Below are 17,630 nucleotides of genomic sequence, written 5' to 3'. Positions count from 1 at the left end.
TGTGTTATTGTACTGTGAAATATTGTGTAATGTGGAATATTGTGTAATGTGGAATATTGTGTAATGTGAAATAGTATGTAATGAAATCAATACATTTGTTTATTTTTGTAGATTTTCTTTAATTGTATGTTTTATATTTACATTGAAAAAAATTTCTATCATAGAGACTTGTAATAAACAAACAAATCATATCAACAAAATAAACCTGTGTCTGGTTTGTTTTTCAAGTGGGGGTGGGGTAACTCACCCGTAGTCAAAGGTGTTCTTAAAGTTAACTGGAAATACTTATTTTTTCCACTTTGAGAGGCATTTGTAAGAGTTGAATCTGCCTGATGCAGATCTTTCGTTTGTCCTCAAATGTTGTAAGTCCTTAATTAGACATTTATTCACATGCCAAGCCAAAAATCAACGTTCTAGATCATCGGATATTTTTAATTTTCAACAGATTTAAACACGTTTGCTAGTTAATGATTTAACTAAAAAAATGGATAATCGAGACGGCAATAACGCCCAGAATGAAGTAATTTAACTGAAATTTTCAAAAAAGTCCCCTTTCATTATCTATTTTTTTAACTATTATAGCGAGAACTGTCAGCCCTTTATCTAAATCTTACATAATACATATTTTAACTAAGTGTGTTACCTGAAAGTGTGTTAACTGAAATCGGTATTCAAAGGCTGAATATTAGATATCCTTGGCTTTGCGAAAAACTTAACTGCACACTAATTTATGGAATGCCATCAATCGTCAAAAAGCATGAATTTCCTAGATTAAAGTAGCTAAGTCTCTAACTCAATATCACCAAAAATCTTCGACATTGAAAACACGAATTATTTGTCATTTCAAATTAACATTGGACTTGTGATCTTACACTGAAAAGATGGGCTTCTGATATTCTAAATTCAAGACACAATAAACATTTTACCATTGGTATTGGTAACGAATCGTGTACCATGATGCGTTTCAGCGCCATTTAGAACAAGGGATTCAAAGAACGCGGCTAGACATATTCCACAGGTCAGGTCAAATGGTGACCCTATATTCGTATCTGGAGAGCATGCGCAGTAAATACCCTTGCTATAGAGAGAGAGAGAAATGGGGTTTAACGTCCACTCGACACAAACTAGGTCATTTCGGGACTAACATATGGTTTAATTTTATTTCAATAATTCGCTTGTGCGTAGGGGTCTTTAGCAGTGGGAGGAAACCGGAGAAAACCCACGAGGTTGGACAGGCGACCCTACTCCTTGTCACGTACAACCGGGGATTCGAAACCCCTTGCTATAGACTGGAATAACCAAACGCCAACGATTGCCATTCAATTGAAACTTATGGCGTATTCCGCCGAACACAACTGAATGTAAATCTGTTTATTACATTCATATTACATTTGTGTCAGTTACTAGGTCCCAAATATTAGCATTTTAGCTCCTTTAATGTTTGTTGAATTATTATTTTGCAACACGTGGAAATATTATGACTATAATACCCATTATTTGCGGGAATAGTCTGATATGATAAGCTTTATTATCTTAACGTAGAACGAATAGAAAACATCTTCTTCTTACCAATACGCAAGACCTTCTGGCTTTTATATATTTGTAAATGTATATATACTACTTCCAACCCACAGCTAACTTCAATATATATGGGAATGATTTTTGCTGAAATCTACAATGCATTGCCATCACAACGTCAAATTTTACAAATGAATTTAAAGCGAGAATTTCATATTTTCTAAGAAAGTCAAAACATAATTATTTTTATGTCTTTGACTCAATAGGTTATCAACTCACTATTATACGACCATGGGCATTATTTCCCACCCTTAAAAATCATTGACACAGGAAATAATAACACAATTACCTCCCTTGTTTTCCTATTGCCTCCATGCATTAGCTACCTTCAAACGTTGGAATTTAAAGTTGAAAATGATATTTTTGCCAATTTCTCAGCTGGCAATAGTGAATTATAGGATTAATAGGATTATTCTTTAACAAGGTAGGACGGTTTATGGATACCATCTATTTTAAGGCTTTATTTTAATAAATTTTAAAAATATAACTTAAAAATATGAAATTGTAGCTTTAACGCATCAAACTTTATCATGTGACAGCTGTGATAAAAGTATATCTTTGTAGTCCGGCAGCCGGTTGACAAATTTGGAAATATAGTGCACCTAATGTGTTTGATGAATTATATATCTTCAGTGTGTGTAGATTCAGAATCAGAATAATGCCACCCTTGAAGAAATTTATATTATATATCTTCAATGTGTGTACATTCACAATCAGAATAATGCCACCCTTGAAGAAAACTGGGGAAATTCACTGTTGTTTTTATTAGAGGTAACCAGTGTAATAATGTTAATAACAGGCCAATTGCCTACAAATGAACACAAACAGTTCATATGGACGACTTATCTGACGGCCCCATTTCACTCGCAAAGAGATACATCGTCAAAAGTGAAAATGGACGTTTTTGATTTTTGTCTTAATAATGAGTAATTGCTCCACCAATCCTCAGACATTCAGAAATTAGCCGTGGTATGCTCCTAATCAACCGTCCAATCACGATTTGGGGCAATCTGATCCACTCCTCTTGCAGTGCTACGGCCAATTCTTGCAGTGTTGTCGGTTGACGTTGACGTCGACGAACACGTCTCCCGATCAAATTAAACGTAACACACTAAAGCAAAGATACGCTAAACCGATAGGAAAGCAAACATGGATAGATAAACCACCACGCGGCAGTTTTCATCAACCCTTCCTTGAAGTGTCAAATTTGACAATGTCGCCCCCCCCCCACACACCCACACACCCACACGTGTATGGCGCTATTGCGTGTCGCATGTGCAGCTCAGTGGTTCTGTTGGGGGTATGTAAGGTCTTCATCTGTGAACATGCTCTCAAAGCATGTCAAACGTCCATGACTATTTATCATATCGCAACCTGCATAGGTATTTGCATTTCAATATCCCCTACTTTTTTTGAAGAGTACATGTATATATATTCAAGATGGCCGTCTTGAGGAATTTGTTGGTTATTTAGTAGGGTACAATTTCGATCTGACGGTGGTACTTTTCAGAATTCGACCAGCAGAATCCAATAAGCTTGGATATTTCTCCTAAAAGTGACGGCTTATTCCGCTAGCTGGCCAAATTCAAAATTCGTAGGTTCTGAACCAATTTGATTGAAATACAGATCTATATTTCGTTTTGTTTTTTTATACTTTCGATGGCCTACACTACATGATCTGACCAGTTGTTTTGGGAGGTCACTTCAGAGGTCATACGAGCGGCTTTTGACTCTATGACGTCAGACATTTGATTAACCAATCAGTATTGATGTTTCTAGTGGATCACCCACAGTTCCGTGCACCTCACGCCAAAAGCTCGCCATAATGTTTCATTGGTTAATCCCTCACACCATCCAGAACACGTCAATGATAACAACTCTTTCAGATCCTAGTGCAGTAAAGACAAGTAAAACGAAATTTTTAACTATAAAAAACGAAACGAAATACATGTAGGATCTGTGTTTTAATCAGATTGGTTTTGAACAAGGATCAGAATCAAAGATCTTAATTTGTGGGGTGATAACATTGGTTAATAATAAAGGATCCTGATACATGAGCTGTTAACATGTGTTAAGTCATTTTGAGACTAACATATTACATTAATTCGCTTTAGCATAGTGGTCTAGCAGTGGGAGGAAACCGTAGGACTCAGAAACCCATGAGGTTATGTATGCGTCCATACTCCTTGTCATTTACAAGCGTTGGATCAAAACCACTGAACACCCCCCCCACCCAGGCCCCCTCCACAACATATTTTATTAATTCCCTTAAGCACAGGGATCTAGCAGTGGGAGGAAACTATAGGATCTGGAGACCCACAAGGTTATGCAGGCAGCCATACTCCTTGTCATGTTGTACAAGTGTGGGATTAGTCATAACACATTGCATGACATCAATCATAGCCCACTGCATGACATGAATTATAGCCCACTGCATGACACGAATTATAGCACACTGCATGACATCAATCATAGCACACTACATGACATCAATCATAGCACACTGCATGACATCAATCATAGCCCACTGCATGACATCAATCATAGCACACTGCATGATAATCATTGCCCACTGCATGCCATGAATTATAGCACACAGCATGACATCAATCATAGCACACTGCATGACATGAATTATAGCACACTGCATGACATCAACCAGCATTCATTAACCTAGTGGTGGAGAAAGGTTGTGTTAAACCCCATTTCATTCATTCATTACTCAACTCCTACACAAACTAATGGGTCTTTTGTAAAATCAAATGATTAAAATATGCTAAAATCATGTCATTTTTCCAGTATGGAATCAACTGGCATGAGTCCAGGAGTGATATAGTTAATATGTTACTATAGATAATAACACATTCCCCTGCTCCCTATCAACCCAAACCCTATTGAAAAACCCCTATCTTTTTTTATATATAGACAGTTTTATTCCTTTTCAAGAAAGCAACTATTTTTCAATTTGCTCCATTTTTCTTTTAATTGTTCCTTCTCGATCTCCGATGTAAATGTATAATCGATAGCTCTGTAGGACAAGTCCCATAGTTCTTCTTTATTTAGATTAAAAGCTTTGGCCGTATTTGCATATTCATCGGATAATTCACATAAAAACACACCTCTTCCATCTGTACAAACGACTTGTGGATGTTTCTGGGCATACCAGTATCCAAAATGGTGAGCTTCAAAGCTTTCTGTTGTTTCGGATTTTAAATTTGACGTGAGACAATGCTCTAAAGGTATTTGTTTTGTTTTAACAATATCCAGTATTTCTTCGTACCCTTCCCCAGTCTTAAACTGGTGTAAGTAAGTTCCATGACCGATTCTATCTGGTGGCGACTGTTTTAATATTTCAAGAGTTTCAGATTCAATGTTTGGGATTTCTGACAAATGAAGAGCTAATTTAAGGCCATCTGTTTTAGCTTGTTTAAAAAAGGGTATAAAGTCGGATCCATCTAAAAACTGAGGATCTCCACTAAAATCAATACCTGGAACATACCCAGGGAATTCTTGAGCAATTTCTTTTGCTAGTTTTTCTGTTATTTCTGCGACTTCCAGACCACGCTGTCTGTCGATTGACGGTAGAATTTTAACCATGATGTCCAGATTTTCAGCTTCGCAGGCTTTAATAGCTTTAATCATAGTCTGTAAATAGGACTTCCTAGTCAGGCCTCCCTGTGGAATATCTTTAGGTGTTGATCGAATTTCAAGATATTTGACATTATCTGCTGCGAAATCGTGAATAATATCGTAAGTCAGCTTATATATGGAATACTCATCATCACAGACCTGAAAAATAAAATATAATAAACAGTGAAAAATGAGGTTTAAAGTCCACTCAACACAAACTAGGTCATTTAGGGACAACACACAGTTCAATTATTTTTCAATAATTCGCTTGCACATAAAGGTCTTTAGCTGCACATGGAAGGTAACCAAAATACTAGGTGAAAACATAATTCGTAGTGTAAACGCTATTCGGTCTGAGAACGGTACTCAGTACAGATTACTGCGCATGCGGCAAATGAACATTGACCTTTTTTCGTCGTGACTATTCTGTCAAAATGGCTGCCAGACTACCCAAACTAAATCAACCGCAATAACCAGGTAATCTGCATAGGGACTGAAATTAACTTTTCTGTGAAGAGTTCCACATTTGGAGTGCCTGGCACGGTTATGAGACCGGTTATTGTAGAGTAATGTAAACGGGTCAATTTCTTGAAATTTATCGCGGCTTGTTACCGTGCCCAGAACGGCACTCTTATCTCGGTCAAACGTAAACAGGGCTAATGACAGACCATTGTGATCTAATGCACGCACTTTAATTCAGCCACCCAACCCCAGGGATATAATAAGCAACTGAAACATTAAAAGATATTTCATTTTCAATTTTATTTTCAATTTATTAAGACTGAGTTTATCTTTACCAAAATGTTTAAAGAAGGCTTTCGTATCATCAGTGTGAAACAGTTTGCCTTATAAAAAAACACCTCTAACCTGATGAATCATTTTGAACAGTCTGAAAGCTGTTTTAAGTGATTCTGCTTCACCATCTTCCAAAAATACTTTGAAATCCTTGACTTCAGGTTTAGTTTCAGCTTTTCTATCCAGTAAATGCTGAAACGTTTTACGGCTAAAACTTGAATTAAGATGGGCGTGAAGCTCTACTTTTGGAATATCTCGACAAAATTTCAACATTTCTGTTACCATTGCTAAATCAGTTATTTATATAGTAAAGCTAAAAAGCTGAACTAAATCAAACGACTTTCTTATAAAACGTAAGCTTTGAGTTTTTAGCAATGAATAATATTTTGATTTCTATACCAAGGGGTATAACTCTATTCAATTGGTTTTATCTAAAGTTTGTCCATGGATCTGACACATGGGGGCCACACGTCAAGATGCAAAGAAATGAAATGAAATGAAATGGGGTTTAACGTCCTACTGTTCTGCTCCTAAACTGGGCTAATGAAGACGGGCATACGCCATACAGTGTGCTATGAGGGAAATTTTGCCCGGACAGCGGCGCTACGGCCTACTCTTATATCGAATTCCAGCTGCCAGGGGATCTTTTACGTGCACGCCAATATGTACACGAGACCTCGGTTTTTCGTTTTCTTTTCGTCCCATCCGAACGGCTAGACAGCTGCCTTTGTCAGGCCCTCCGTCCTGCATCACTGACAAGGGGAAACCACGCCGGAAAATCTGGATGAACTTTCTCGGCCAATGCAGGGATCGAACACCCGACCTCCAGGCTAGCGAGCCAGCGTCTTACCCACTTAGCCACGTGATCACCATGATGCAAAGAGAGAGATGGGGTTTAACGTCCACTCGAAACAAACTAGGTCATTTCAGGACCAACATATGGTTCAATTTGATTTCCATAATTCGCTTGCGCGTAGGGGTCTTTAGCAGTGGGAGGAAACCGGAGGGCCCGGAGAAAACCAACGAGGTTGGACAGGCGACCCTACTCCTTGTCACGTACAACTGGAGAATCGAAACCACGCCAGTTGAGCCTTATTTATGGTGTACGTCATACTGTAATTACCTTCAGTGGCGTGCACGTAATATGAACCCTTGACAGTTGGAATTCGATATAAGAGTAGCGCCAATGTCCGGGCAAAATTTCCCTCATAGCACACTATGTTGTATGACCTTATATAGCACACTATGTTGTATGACCTTATATAGCCCAGTTGGACCAAAACAGTTAAACCCCATATTATTTCATTTCATTTTCCATTACGTTCATGTGCTTTTCGCAAGAATTTGGCCTACCATAATCGGTATTACAAAAGACCCTTTTTTAGACGACGGGTAGGCTACCGTATCTGTTTTTATCAAAAATATCTCAAGGCAGTGTCCTCTTCAAATTTTATTTTATTTATTTTTGTTTTCATTTCCCAGTTTAGTTAATATCCGGAGAATATGGGGAACCGGAGAAAACCCACGAGGTTAGGCAGACAACCCTACAACCTTGTCATGTACAAGCTTGGGACCAACACCACGTCACTTGACTCAAGGACAGGCCTTATGATCTAGTTGCTAATGGTAACTACATTGGGTGGTAGGCTTATATCGGGCTAAATACGTTAACGAGGAATGCCAATTGGATCTGTAAATAATATACTTATTTAATCGGGTTTTCTTTTTATTTCCAGGGGTAAGCGGGGGGGGGGGGGCGCAGGGGCAGAATCGGATTTTCGGAATTTTTAGATGACAGCCTAAAAGAACCCTTGACAGTTGAAATTCTAAAAGAGTATAGGTCGTGGCGGCGCTGTCGGGGCAAAATTATCCTCATGGCACACTGCATTGCGCATGTCTTGAATATTGGATATCAGAAGCCCATCTTTTCACGGTAAGATTACAATATGGATGATACTGAGCTGGGTAACTTAGAGATTTGCCCCTTGTAACGAGAATTTCGTCTGAGTAGTGGATATGTATCTGAAAACTTTTATAATAATTTGATCGGGTGTTCTTTCCATTTCCGGGGATGGGCGTGCTGAAGAAATCGAATCTTCTGATTGTTTAGATGACAGGCAGTGATAAGAAACCATATTGTTGTCAGCACCGGGTTCCAATTAAATCTGTTTTATTCCAATTAGATCGAGTCTTTTGCAAGCCAGGCATCCTTTCGACCAATTCTGGTTGATAATATTTTCCATATAGCACACGGCATGACGCATGTCCGTCTTCTATAGCCCGTTTCATGTTATTTCTTTACGATCAATAAAACGAAACGATGTATTATGTAAAGACAACCTACCAACAATCTTATTATTATGTAAGGCCAGTCTTACACAAATAATTCCCTTTATAACACACAAGATGAACTTGTCTTAAAATAACAAACACTAAATAAAAGATGTGAGTTTCATTTATTATAATATATTTAACATAATATTGTAAAGCAAGAATTCTATGTCCCATGGAATATTTGCAAACTGCCGATTGTGGATCAACATGAGTCAAGAAATTTAAGTGAACGTTTGAAACTTGTCCTTGTTAAACCTGATGCACCGAGACGTTTGTACAAACTAGGTTTCTGAGCATTTATTTTCTTCTTTTACAATATTATATCAGCGGAATTGGTGTTGATCTTCCAGGCTGTACTGTATACTATTCGTCTGTTGAAAATCACATCTGTTGTTGCTTTTTTTAAAGGTCTGGAATGTTTGGTTTGCTTATCTACTTCTTAGAATTGGACAATTGCACTGAAAGAGAAAAATATTGATATTTAGCATGTCGTAGACAATTTACTTGACATTGGAGAAAGATCATTCTTACTTTACGCGTAATACAGCAAACAAAATTGTGGCTGCACAGCTAGGTTTTGTCTACTCTTCTTTGAATTCAGACTGCCAATGAATCTTTTACGTGCACTTCCACCTCTAACAATTGAGAACAGGGCTTGAAAAGACTCAATGTTTTGTTCTCTTTCAACGCCGAAATTTGTACCCAGGGAATTCTAGTGTCCCGACTTTTACTTTAAGGACATCAAGATTAGTAACACACAGTAATAGAATTATATTCCAATGATAAATATATTATTTACACAATTTCAAAACGACTCTATAATGGGAAAAAAAACCTGGAGCAAACGAGGTCAAAGGGTGTTCCCATAGCAAACCTAAAAGATAACCAGCATTATTTTTTTTTTGTCATTTAAAAATATTGACACTGATCCCATCTCTGAAAATTACACATCGTTTGAAATCTCAGTTATTTATCTTTATTCCTGAAATTTCTACCAAATTTAGATTTATTTTTGAAATCAGATTTGTCATGATACGGGGTATACTTACTTGTCGACACAACTGAGAACACTCGAACCAGCTGGTTCAAAACCACTTCCTCCCATACCTGTAGGCCTACAGGTTTGATTCTCTCCACAGACTTCACCGTTGCATTTACATTCACCCCCAGAACAAGTTAGAGGTTCACAACACTCAACATTTTTACACGGGTCTAAAATTTAAAACAAAAACATAAAAGCATTGGCTTAAATCAAAGCGCCCGGCCGATAATATTTCAATGTTGCAGATTTTCCGCCAATGCGCTATGAGGGACATTTTGTCGATACAGCGCCACTACCGAGTACCGCCTACACTTATATCGAATGCAAACTGTCAAGGGTTATTTTATATGCATGCTAACATGTACACAGAACCTCGGGTTTTCGTACGATCCGAACGACTATTGAAACCGACGAGCCATAGCAGCATGCTAAACACTGACAAACCATCAAACAAATACGTCCAAGGCAAATTCTTTCTCAATTTTATGACTACGGTATTTACAGGTATTGATGTACTTTTTCGACTTTCTATTCCTGTCCCAAAGTACAGAAAATAGCAGTCTAATTTTCAAAATTTTCTGATTGCAAACCCTATGCCCCCGCCACCCAACCCTCTCCTTCACGTCTGTCTGCTTTGCGTTTTCCCGACCCACGCGCTTTTAGTTAATGACCCAAAATACAAAGTCTTACCACAGCATCTCTCACAAACACCTGCATTCTTTACCCTCTGACAGCTGACGTGTCTCAACGATGGTCTGTTATGTCTATTACGACGTCTATTACGACGACCGCTATGACTCGCTTCAGCAACAATCATAACTACAGCAACCAAGAGAAGAACGGTCAGCAAAAAACGCATGATGATAAATCTTTCAGATCAACGACTATACAGAGAGTACAGAAATCAAAAAGGTAAGTGATTAATTCAGAGATACCTGTGTCTTTTATACAATTCACAGGTAGACAGCTGCTAATATATTTTACAAAAATAGAAAAGTTACAAGTTTCTTAAATGTTAACATGTTGTTTGACAATTTTGATTAAAATCATCAACGTCATTTATCAATTTTTTTAAAAGATAGTTTGAGCTTGTGGTGGCTTTGCTTTGGGAGTATTTTTTCTGTTGTGTACGTGGAGGTTTGGTGTCGTCATTTGATTCGATAACCAGTCTCACGTGTTCACGTGAATTCAGTGAAACGACACCAGTCTCGATTCTACATGTGTATTTAGTTTCTGGTGCCCATATAGAAATGAAATGAAATGGGGTTTAAAGGTCCTATTGTTTTGTACCGACTGGGCAATATGTTGTTCGAGTGGGACAACAACTGGAGGAGATCTCGTGTACATATTGGCAAGAACCCATAGGCCTACTGGAATTCGATATAATAAAAATAGGCCACAACGCCGGCGTACGATCAAAATTTCCCAAACAATTACAAGTAAATGTTTTTTTTATAGTTTCTAGTGGAGTTGGGTGAACTGCATGACAACCTCAAAGTGTACCAAGTTATTAAAGTTTTTTCCTTTAAAAGGTAAAACTTCTGACAAGCATAAAGTCGTCAATTTTTAAGCTAAACAAAGGGCCAATCCTTCATATGAAATGGTGGTAAGTTGTTATAAATACTTGATCGGTAAAAACTAAATATTTTAAAACAATTTTTGAAATGAAATTAAATGAAATGGAATGGGGTTTATCGTCCTACTGTTCTGCTCCGAACTGGGCTAATGAAGACGGGCATACGCCATACAGTGTCCTGTGAGGGAAACCTTGTCCGGACAGCGGCTCTATGACCTACTCTTATATCGAATTCCAACTGTCAAGGAATCTTTTACGTGCATTCAAATGTGTACACGGAACCTCGGTTTTCGTCCCATCCGAACGACTAGACAACTGCCTTGTCAGGCCCTCCGTCCTGCATCACTGACAAGCCGGAACCACGCCGGAAAATCTGGATGAACTTTCTCGGCCAATGCAGGGATCGAACACCCGACCTCCAGGCTAGTGAGCCAGTGTCTTACCCACTTAGCCACCGTGACCCCCCCCCCCCCCCCCCCAAAAAAAAGGTTTAGGAATTGTACAACAGTTTACATGTGTAAGAGGTTGTTATACTTGTCACATGTATAGTGTGTATCGATGTGTGTTTGAGAACAGACAAATTTGAAACCAAATCTTTGTCGGTTTCTTGGAAAATGAACTTTGAAAATCAGCCCACATTGCAAATAGCTCAAATCTCTTTATTTTAAATGGTAACCATGCATAGAAATCGTCCGTGAAATATTTGAAATTTGGGGGTAATGGTGAAAGGCCCATCTGTGGGAGTACCATTTATGATTTACGATCAAATACACGGAAAATTCAAGAGTGGAATGACCCACGTGTATTTGGTATGTTATATAGGTGAAAGCTCACTAGTCCGCGGGTTCATTAGTCCACTGATATAGCGGCGCATCCGCGGATTAGTGAACCCCTCTCGTCAGGTATAGTAATAAAAGTTGTTGTTTAAAATATCTTTCAAGTTCATTTGAATTAATAATTAAAAGAAAATCTTGCCGACCCCCAAGTTTACATGTGATAGAAATGGTAAAAAAAAAAAAGATTCTAAATATAATTTTAACATGGAGATCTTTGCCATGGTGTATCTGTAACAACAATTTGTAGATTCTGAAATGAGTGCAAATAAAGGAAATAATTTAGTGTTACCGAATGAAGTTGGAAACCGGCTATTCATAAGAAGAACTGAAAAATTTAATTGAACTTGGTTTATTGGCTGTATTTTTGGGTATTTGTCTTGCTTTTTCTGATCTATGTGTCTTTTGAATAGATGGTTTAGAATTATATCCCCTTACAATTTTCTATAATAACTTGTCTTAAAGAGTTAAGTTATCAGTGAGTTGCTTTATTATATAGTTACCTTGACTAAGTTCAATAATGAGAATTTTCTGCTAAGGTGTGATAAGCAATTTGATTGGTCAAGACTTTGGAACATAAAGACTCTGCTTTCAATAATAATTCAATAATAGAATGTTTAAAGTTGATGGAGATGTTCATTAGGTGAATATTTTGACCGAGTTCAATGATTTGATTTGATTTAATTTGTAATTGTGTTGTTATTGTAGCAAGATCTCCGGTATTTCAAGCCATGTTTGAATATTATTACTACCTAATTTATTGATGATTTTTGATGTATTTAATACAATTTTCTGTCTAATGAAATATGGAAAAGTTAAAATTTACTTCTGAATTTTTATCAAACTTCATAATAATAGCTTTTTATCATGTTGATAGTAAGTAATAATAATGATGTTTTTATCATTAAGATCTTGGTTCCTTTTGATAATTATTAACATTAGTGTTACTTTGCTCTTATTTTTTGAAAAAATTTTCACAAGTTGATTTCCTTTATTTTGTTAATGTAATATGGTAACGAACTGCTCTTTTCATTTTCTTTGTTTTATTTGTTTCGTTTGAATTAGATTTATCTGTTTAGTTTTTGATTGTTTAATTTTTGTTAATGAAGTTGATTCTTTTAAACTTCGTTTTTATTTTTGAACTCTACTTGGTGTAGGTGTTCATCAGGTAATACCTCGACTGAGTTCAATATTGAGATTAGCCGGTTGATTTGTTGGATATAAACCTTTGAATAATAGCGCCTAACAGGCAGCTGTGTTTAATTATGTTCTCCTGATTTTGATTGTTTCTGTGTGTTTGAAGTATATGTTTGTGATATGCGCTTAGAAACACTTCACGTGTAATGAAGCGCTATATAAATCGAACAATAATAATAATAATGATAATAATATATGTTGTGTTAAACTCCGTGTTTGTATTTTAGCAAAGTGACTTCCACTTAACCCAGATACGCCAGAGACTATGTATCTGTAGAAAATTATCGAACCCGCCCCCCCCCCCCCGTCTCCCCCCCCCCGTCTCCCCCCCCCCTCGCCCTCTCGCTGTTCACTGCTTATCCCAGGGCCGACGACAAGGCACGGGAAACCCTGTCACGGGCCCTGAATATAGGCCGTTTACGTCATGTCTTTCTGTGGTTGCCATCTTATAGTTGGTAGTTGGGAATGATCATCTTGTGCTTGAGGCAAAGGAACTGCGTTTATGAACTATCAAGATAATATTTCTGGTACAGTTTACGATAGTTATAGGTTTTATTAGATGCAGGGTTGAGAGCAGTTAACTTATTAACTGGTTAAAGTATAAATGAGATTAACGCGTAAACATTCTGCACACAGAGCACCATCTACTTCATATTTCGAGAATAGATCTCTGCCCTAAATGGCCGCCATATCTAATAATCAGTATACTTTTTTGTAATTAGGTTCTACTCCGTTTCACATCTGTCATACACACAAAGACTAAATAAACTTTTTCAATTGTATTAAATGGAAGCAGAATAAATCCTTAACAAAATTCTCGAAGTTTACTTTGTGTTTTCGACTAAAATAGTCAATTTGGGACTTAAAATGTCGCTCAACTAGCTTAGTGTCTGTTCTCAAGCGGAGCTAACTGTAGACAGGCAACCTTAGTTTAGTATGACGCGTTAATAGAAATGAATTAACGGGTTAACACTGTGACGTCATATATGCACATTCGGCAGGAAATTCGTTATACAGACCCATAAAAGGGCCTAATTTATGCAAAATAGCACCCAGAGACCACATCGCCACTGTCGCTTAAGTTACATCTGCCGAATCGCAAGTCTCCGGTCGAAATAACTTGATCTCCAGTCTACCTTGAATCAAGGGTCAAGGTCGATTTATTTATAAACGTTTTCCCATCAAAATGCCAACTAAATCCTGGATTTAGAGTCCAGAATAAAGATAATAATCAAGAAAAAATTCTGTTCACTCTCTGAAATAGTTCAAATAGGTTGGGTTCGAAAATGGCCATGTTTTAGCAGCTTCGATAATTAACTCATATTAACTCGTTAACTTTAAAATTTTAAGACGTTTACCAGTTAAAGAAAATTTTAATTTCCTCTCAGCCCTGATTAGATGACAACAATAGAAAGACGTGGCAAAATAATACATCATAAAATGTCCATATTGCGTTAAAGACACCTCAGTGTGATGTTCCGATAACATCAAAATAGATTTATAGGGAATAAAGCCAAAAGTTTAAATGTTTACGTAGGCCTACATTGTAGATGTGCCGGTAGCCATAGTATATGTCAGTATAGGGCTATAGGACGTCAGACAACTTTTAATGGGCTCGTTTGACATTTTGATATCATATTCATATACATGTACATGTATGTTCATAATACATAGGCCTATATTATAGGGTCTCAAACCAACCATTTAGGATTTTCTTGATCATTGATTGGGCGATCGTCGGCCATCTTGGATTTTACCCAGTTTTACCTACGAATTTGATAAACTTTTGGAATGTTATAAAGCAGGGGCGGATCTAGGAATTTTGAAAAGGGGGGGGGGCGCCGCAAAATGAGGGCACTGACCGCGGAGACGGGGCACGCCGCTGAGAGGGGATTTTTTTTTTGGGGGGGGGGGGCAAGAAAATTATCCGTCATTTCCTTGCATCTGTAGCCATTCCAAGAGCTATTTGGCTGATATTTTCGTCTAAGTAAACGTTCGGAAATCGTTTAAAAAGAGCCTTAAAATCGAGCAAGAAAGCCAGTTGAACATGCGACTTGAAAATTGTCAAGGCGAGCGAGGCATTATGATGGGAAAAAAGACGAATCTATTCCCTAGCCACTTCACTATTTAAGCCTTGTAACTTGTACTTTGTACTGTCCACACATGAAACAATGCTGCATCAAGTTGCACTCATGCGCGTCGGTGATGGGCATGAGTGTATACGCCGCCGATTCCACAAGATGTCTGTCTATAGTCACTATATAGGATTAGGGCACCGTCAGCTAAACAACAAGAATTCGTTTGAAAGTGGAAGCATTAATTAGACCAGACTGGTGTGTTTGAATCGATGGTTTGGGTCATTTGGGATCCCTGCAACTGGTTGGGAACGGACATATTTGGGTCTGAGAAAGGGCACTTTCAGCAGTAAAAAAAGGGCACTGCCGAAAATTAGGGGGGGGGGCGCCCCTCGCGCCCCCCTTAAATCCGCCTCTGTAAAGTACACCTAAATCAACGCACAGATGCACAAAAACATTTCTTTGCTATTTTTGGAGGGTCAAATCATAAATGTGTGTCTGAATGATAGAGACTATACCAGCTATAGTTGTATGATAGAGACTATACCAGCGAAAGTTGTATGCAACAAAAATATAAAGGAAACAAACCAAACAAGGTGCTGACTCATGATAGAATCACATTTTTACTTCTTATAACGTTATCCTTCCTCTGTCGACAGATCCCTACCACCCCCAGACGATATTAGACGGCCCCAAAGGCGTTTCTATTTCAGTCCAGGAGTACAGCAATTTGAAAGTGGTCCAGCCTATCTGAACCCGAATCAATCTATCAGTCTGTTGGTGTTGCATCCACCGCGGCTCCTTATCTCCAGATACCTAGTATCACGTGACGTTATTCACCATTATTTTGTTTGGCGCAATATGTCCCGGTTGGAGCTGACGTGCCATAAAACCACATTTCATTTTCATTTTTCACCAAATGACGTGGTCACGTGCCGATGGGGATTGGATGGTCTGTCATTGAGTAAGTCGCGTGGTATCGATTCCCCTCTTGAATGTGACAAGGTGTAGGGTCGCCTGTACAACCTCTTGGGCTTTCTCTGGGTCCTCCGGTTTTCTCCCACTGCTAAAAAGACCCCTACGCGCAAGCGAATTATTGAAATAAAACTGAACCATATGAAATAATTTCATGAACCTATAAAGCTCGAAATATTGGTGCTATATTTGTTACATAATGGCAGATGTTATTTTATCGTGCCATCTTGCCACATGAAAGCAGAATTGATTAAAATATCTTTATGGCGGCTATAGACATCCAAGGTTGTCCAGATTGCACTCATTAGTCATTACCATAATATAATCTTATAGCTGACCCAGTGTATGTAATGTCCTTTGTCTTGTATAGTAATCTGTACTGACCGTTTAATGTGGCATATGAAGAAATATAGCCAGCTGCATAATCTCCTCGATCATCCTTTGTCTAGAAAGGGGTTATAAGCAGGAATGAAAAGGGGATAATTCGGAGAAGGTCATGGTCGCCGTGGGTTAAGGCTAGAACAAGGGCCATGTAAGTTAGTTGGGAGTTGGCACTCAAGGGTGTCACGCCAAGCTAGGACCATGGCTCCCTCAACACAAGTTAATTACGGAGTTTTAAGTTTTGTGTTTGAAGAACAATAAAAGTATCATATGAAGTTAAACTAGTGTTGTCATCCAGAACGGAATCAAATAACTAAAAGTGTAACATATTAGACTAGAACCTATCGTTTATATTAAAGATCACATACATGTACAAAGTATTTGTTCCACTGCCTTCTATCATATACATCTATCCCAATTATGAAAGTAAAGAAAAACTCGTTCACGCATTCATCTCAACTAAACTAGTTTACCACAATGGTTTACTATATGGCTTACCAGACTATCAGATTAACAAACTACAACGTGTTCAAAATTCAGCAGCTTGACTCCTCCTAAAACTAGAAAACATCCTGTACTGCAATCTTTACAATGGCACCCCTTCATCTTCAAACCGTTAAACAACTAAGCTCTGTCTTATAAAAAGTCTTGTAGAACCCTGTACTACAGCAGAAATCTCCGTTCTCAAAAAAAATCTTCTAAAATCTCCAGCTATTAACTTACAACTTGGAAAACGTGCCCTTTCTTATGCTGGTCCTTTTCTATGGAAGAAATAGTCTCGGTCACCCAGAACCCCCTAGTCTTCAACGTATTCGTAGAATATTTGTCTGGATGATAGGGACTATGGAATAAACTAACACAGTCAATGAAACAATTATCGTCTGTGGACCATTTAAAATCTCAACTCAAAACATTTTTTTTTCAAAACCCTGATCTGTAAATAATGAGTGAATAAAACAACCAACAGCGCCTTAGAAACTTTTTTTTCAGAATTGCGGCGCCTTATAAATGACAATTTTATTATTATTAGTCCGAAACTGGACCAGTTAGTGTCGATAGACGTTAAACCCCATTTCTCTCTCCACATGCAGAATAGGTTAGTTCCAGCGATTTGGTACCTAAAAGAAGAATTTGAACCTGGACTGGATCCCTAAGCCAAGTGAATCATACTAGTGGAATTTTCCATACACAAATCAAATTCAAATATTATTTCC

At 37.9% G+C, this 17,630-nt stretch overlaps 1 protein-coding gene and 1 long non-coding RNA gene across 2 annotated transcripts; both read right to left on the bottom strand.

Annotated features, from left to right (window-relative positions):
- Positions 1-3,529: 3,529 nt before the first annotated feature.
- Positions 3,530-6,401, bottom strand: LOC126831002 (adenosine deaminase-like protein A). Its single transcript, XM_050561621.1, has 2 exons — positions 6,076-6,401; positions 3,530-5,367 (listed from the first exon to the last, which is right to left on the bottom strand). Exons 1-2 carry the CDS (start codon positions 6,286-6,288, stop codon positions 4,510-4,512), a joined length of 1,071 nt encoding a protein of 356 aa, XP_050417578.1. The 5' UTR covers positions 6,289-6,401; the 3' UTR covers positions 3,530-4,509.
- A 2,039-nt stretch (positions 6,402-8,440) lies between these two features.
- LOC126831018 (uncharacterized) lies at positions 8,441-10,305 on the bottom strand. Its single transcript, XR_007684091.2, has 3 exons — positions 10,070-10,305; positions 9,387-9,549; positions 8,441-8,795 (listed from the first exon to the last, which is right to left on the bottom strand). It is a non-coding gene; the product is annotated as an uncharacterized LOC126831018 (long non-coding RNA).
- Between the last annotated feature and the right edge of the window lie 7,325 nt (positions 10,306-17,630).

This window comes from Patella vulgata, chromosome 8 (assembly GCF_932274485.2).
Source record: "Patella vulgata chromosome 8, xgPatVulg1.2, whole genome shotgun sequence".
NCBI classification, from domain to species: Eukaryota; Metazoa; Mollusca; class Gastropoda; family Patellidae; genus Patella; species Patella vulgata.
Note: the sequence above shows the minus strand (reverse complement) of the source record. Positions and strands in the feature narration are given on the sequence as shown.

What these genes read in the sequence shown, in the direction of transcription:
- LOC126831002 (XM_050561621.1), bottom strand. Translation starts at nt 6,288, where the DNA reads ATGGTAACAGAAATGTTGAAATTTTGTCGAGATATTCCAAAAGTAGAG. An exon ending in TGTTCAAAATGATTCATCAG is followed by an intron (nt 5,368 to 6,075) that starts GTTAGAGGTGTT and finishes TTTATTTTTCAG; the next exon opens with GTCTGTGATGATGAGTATTC.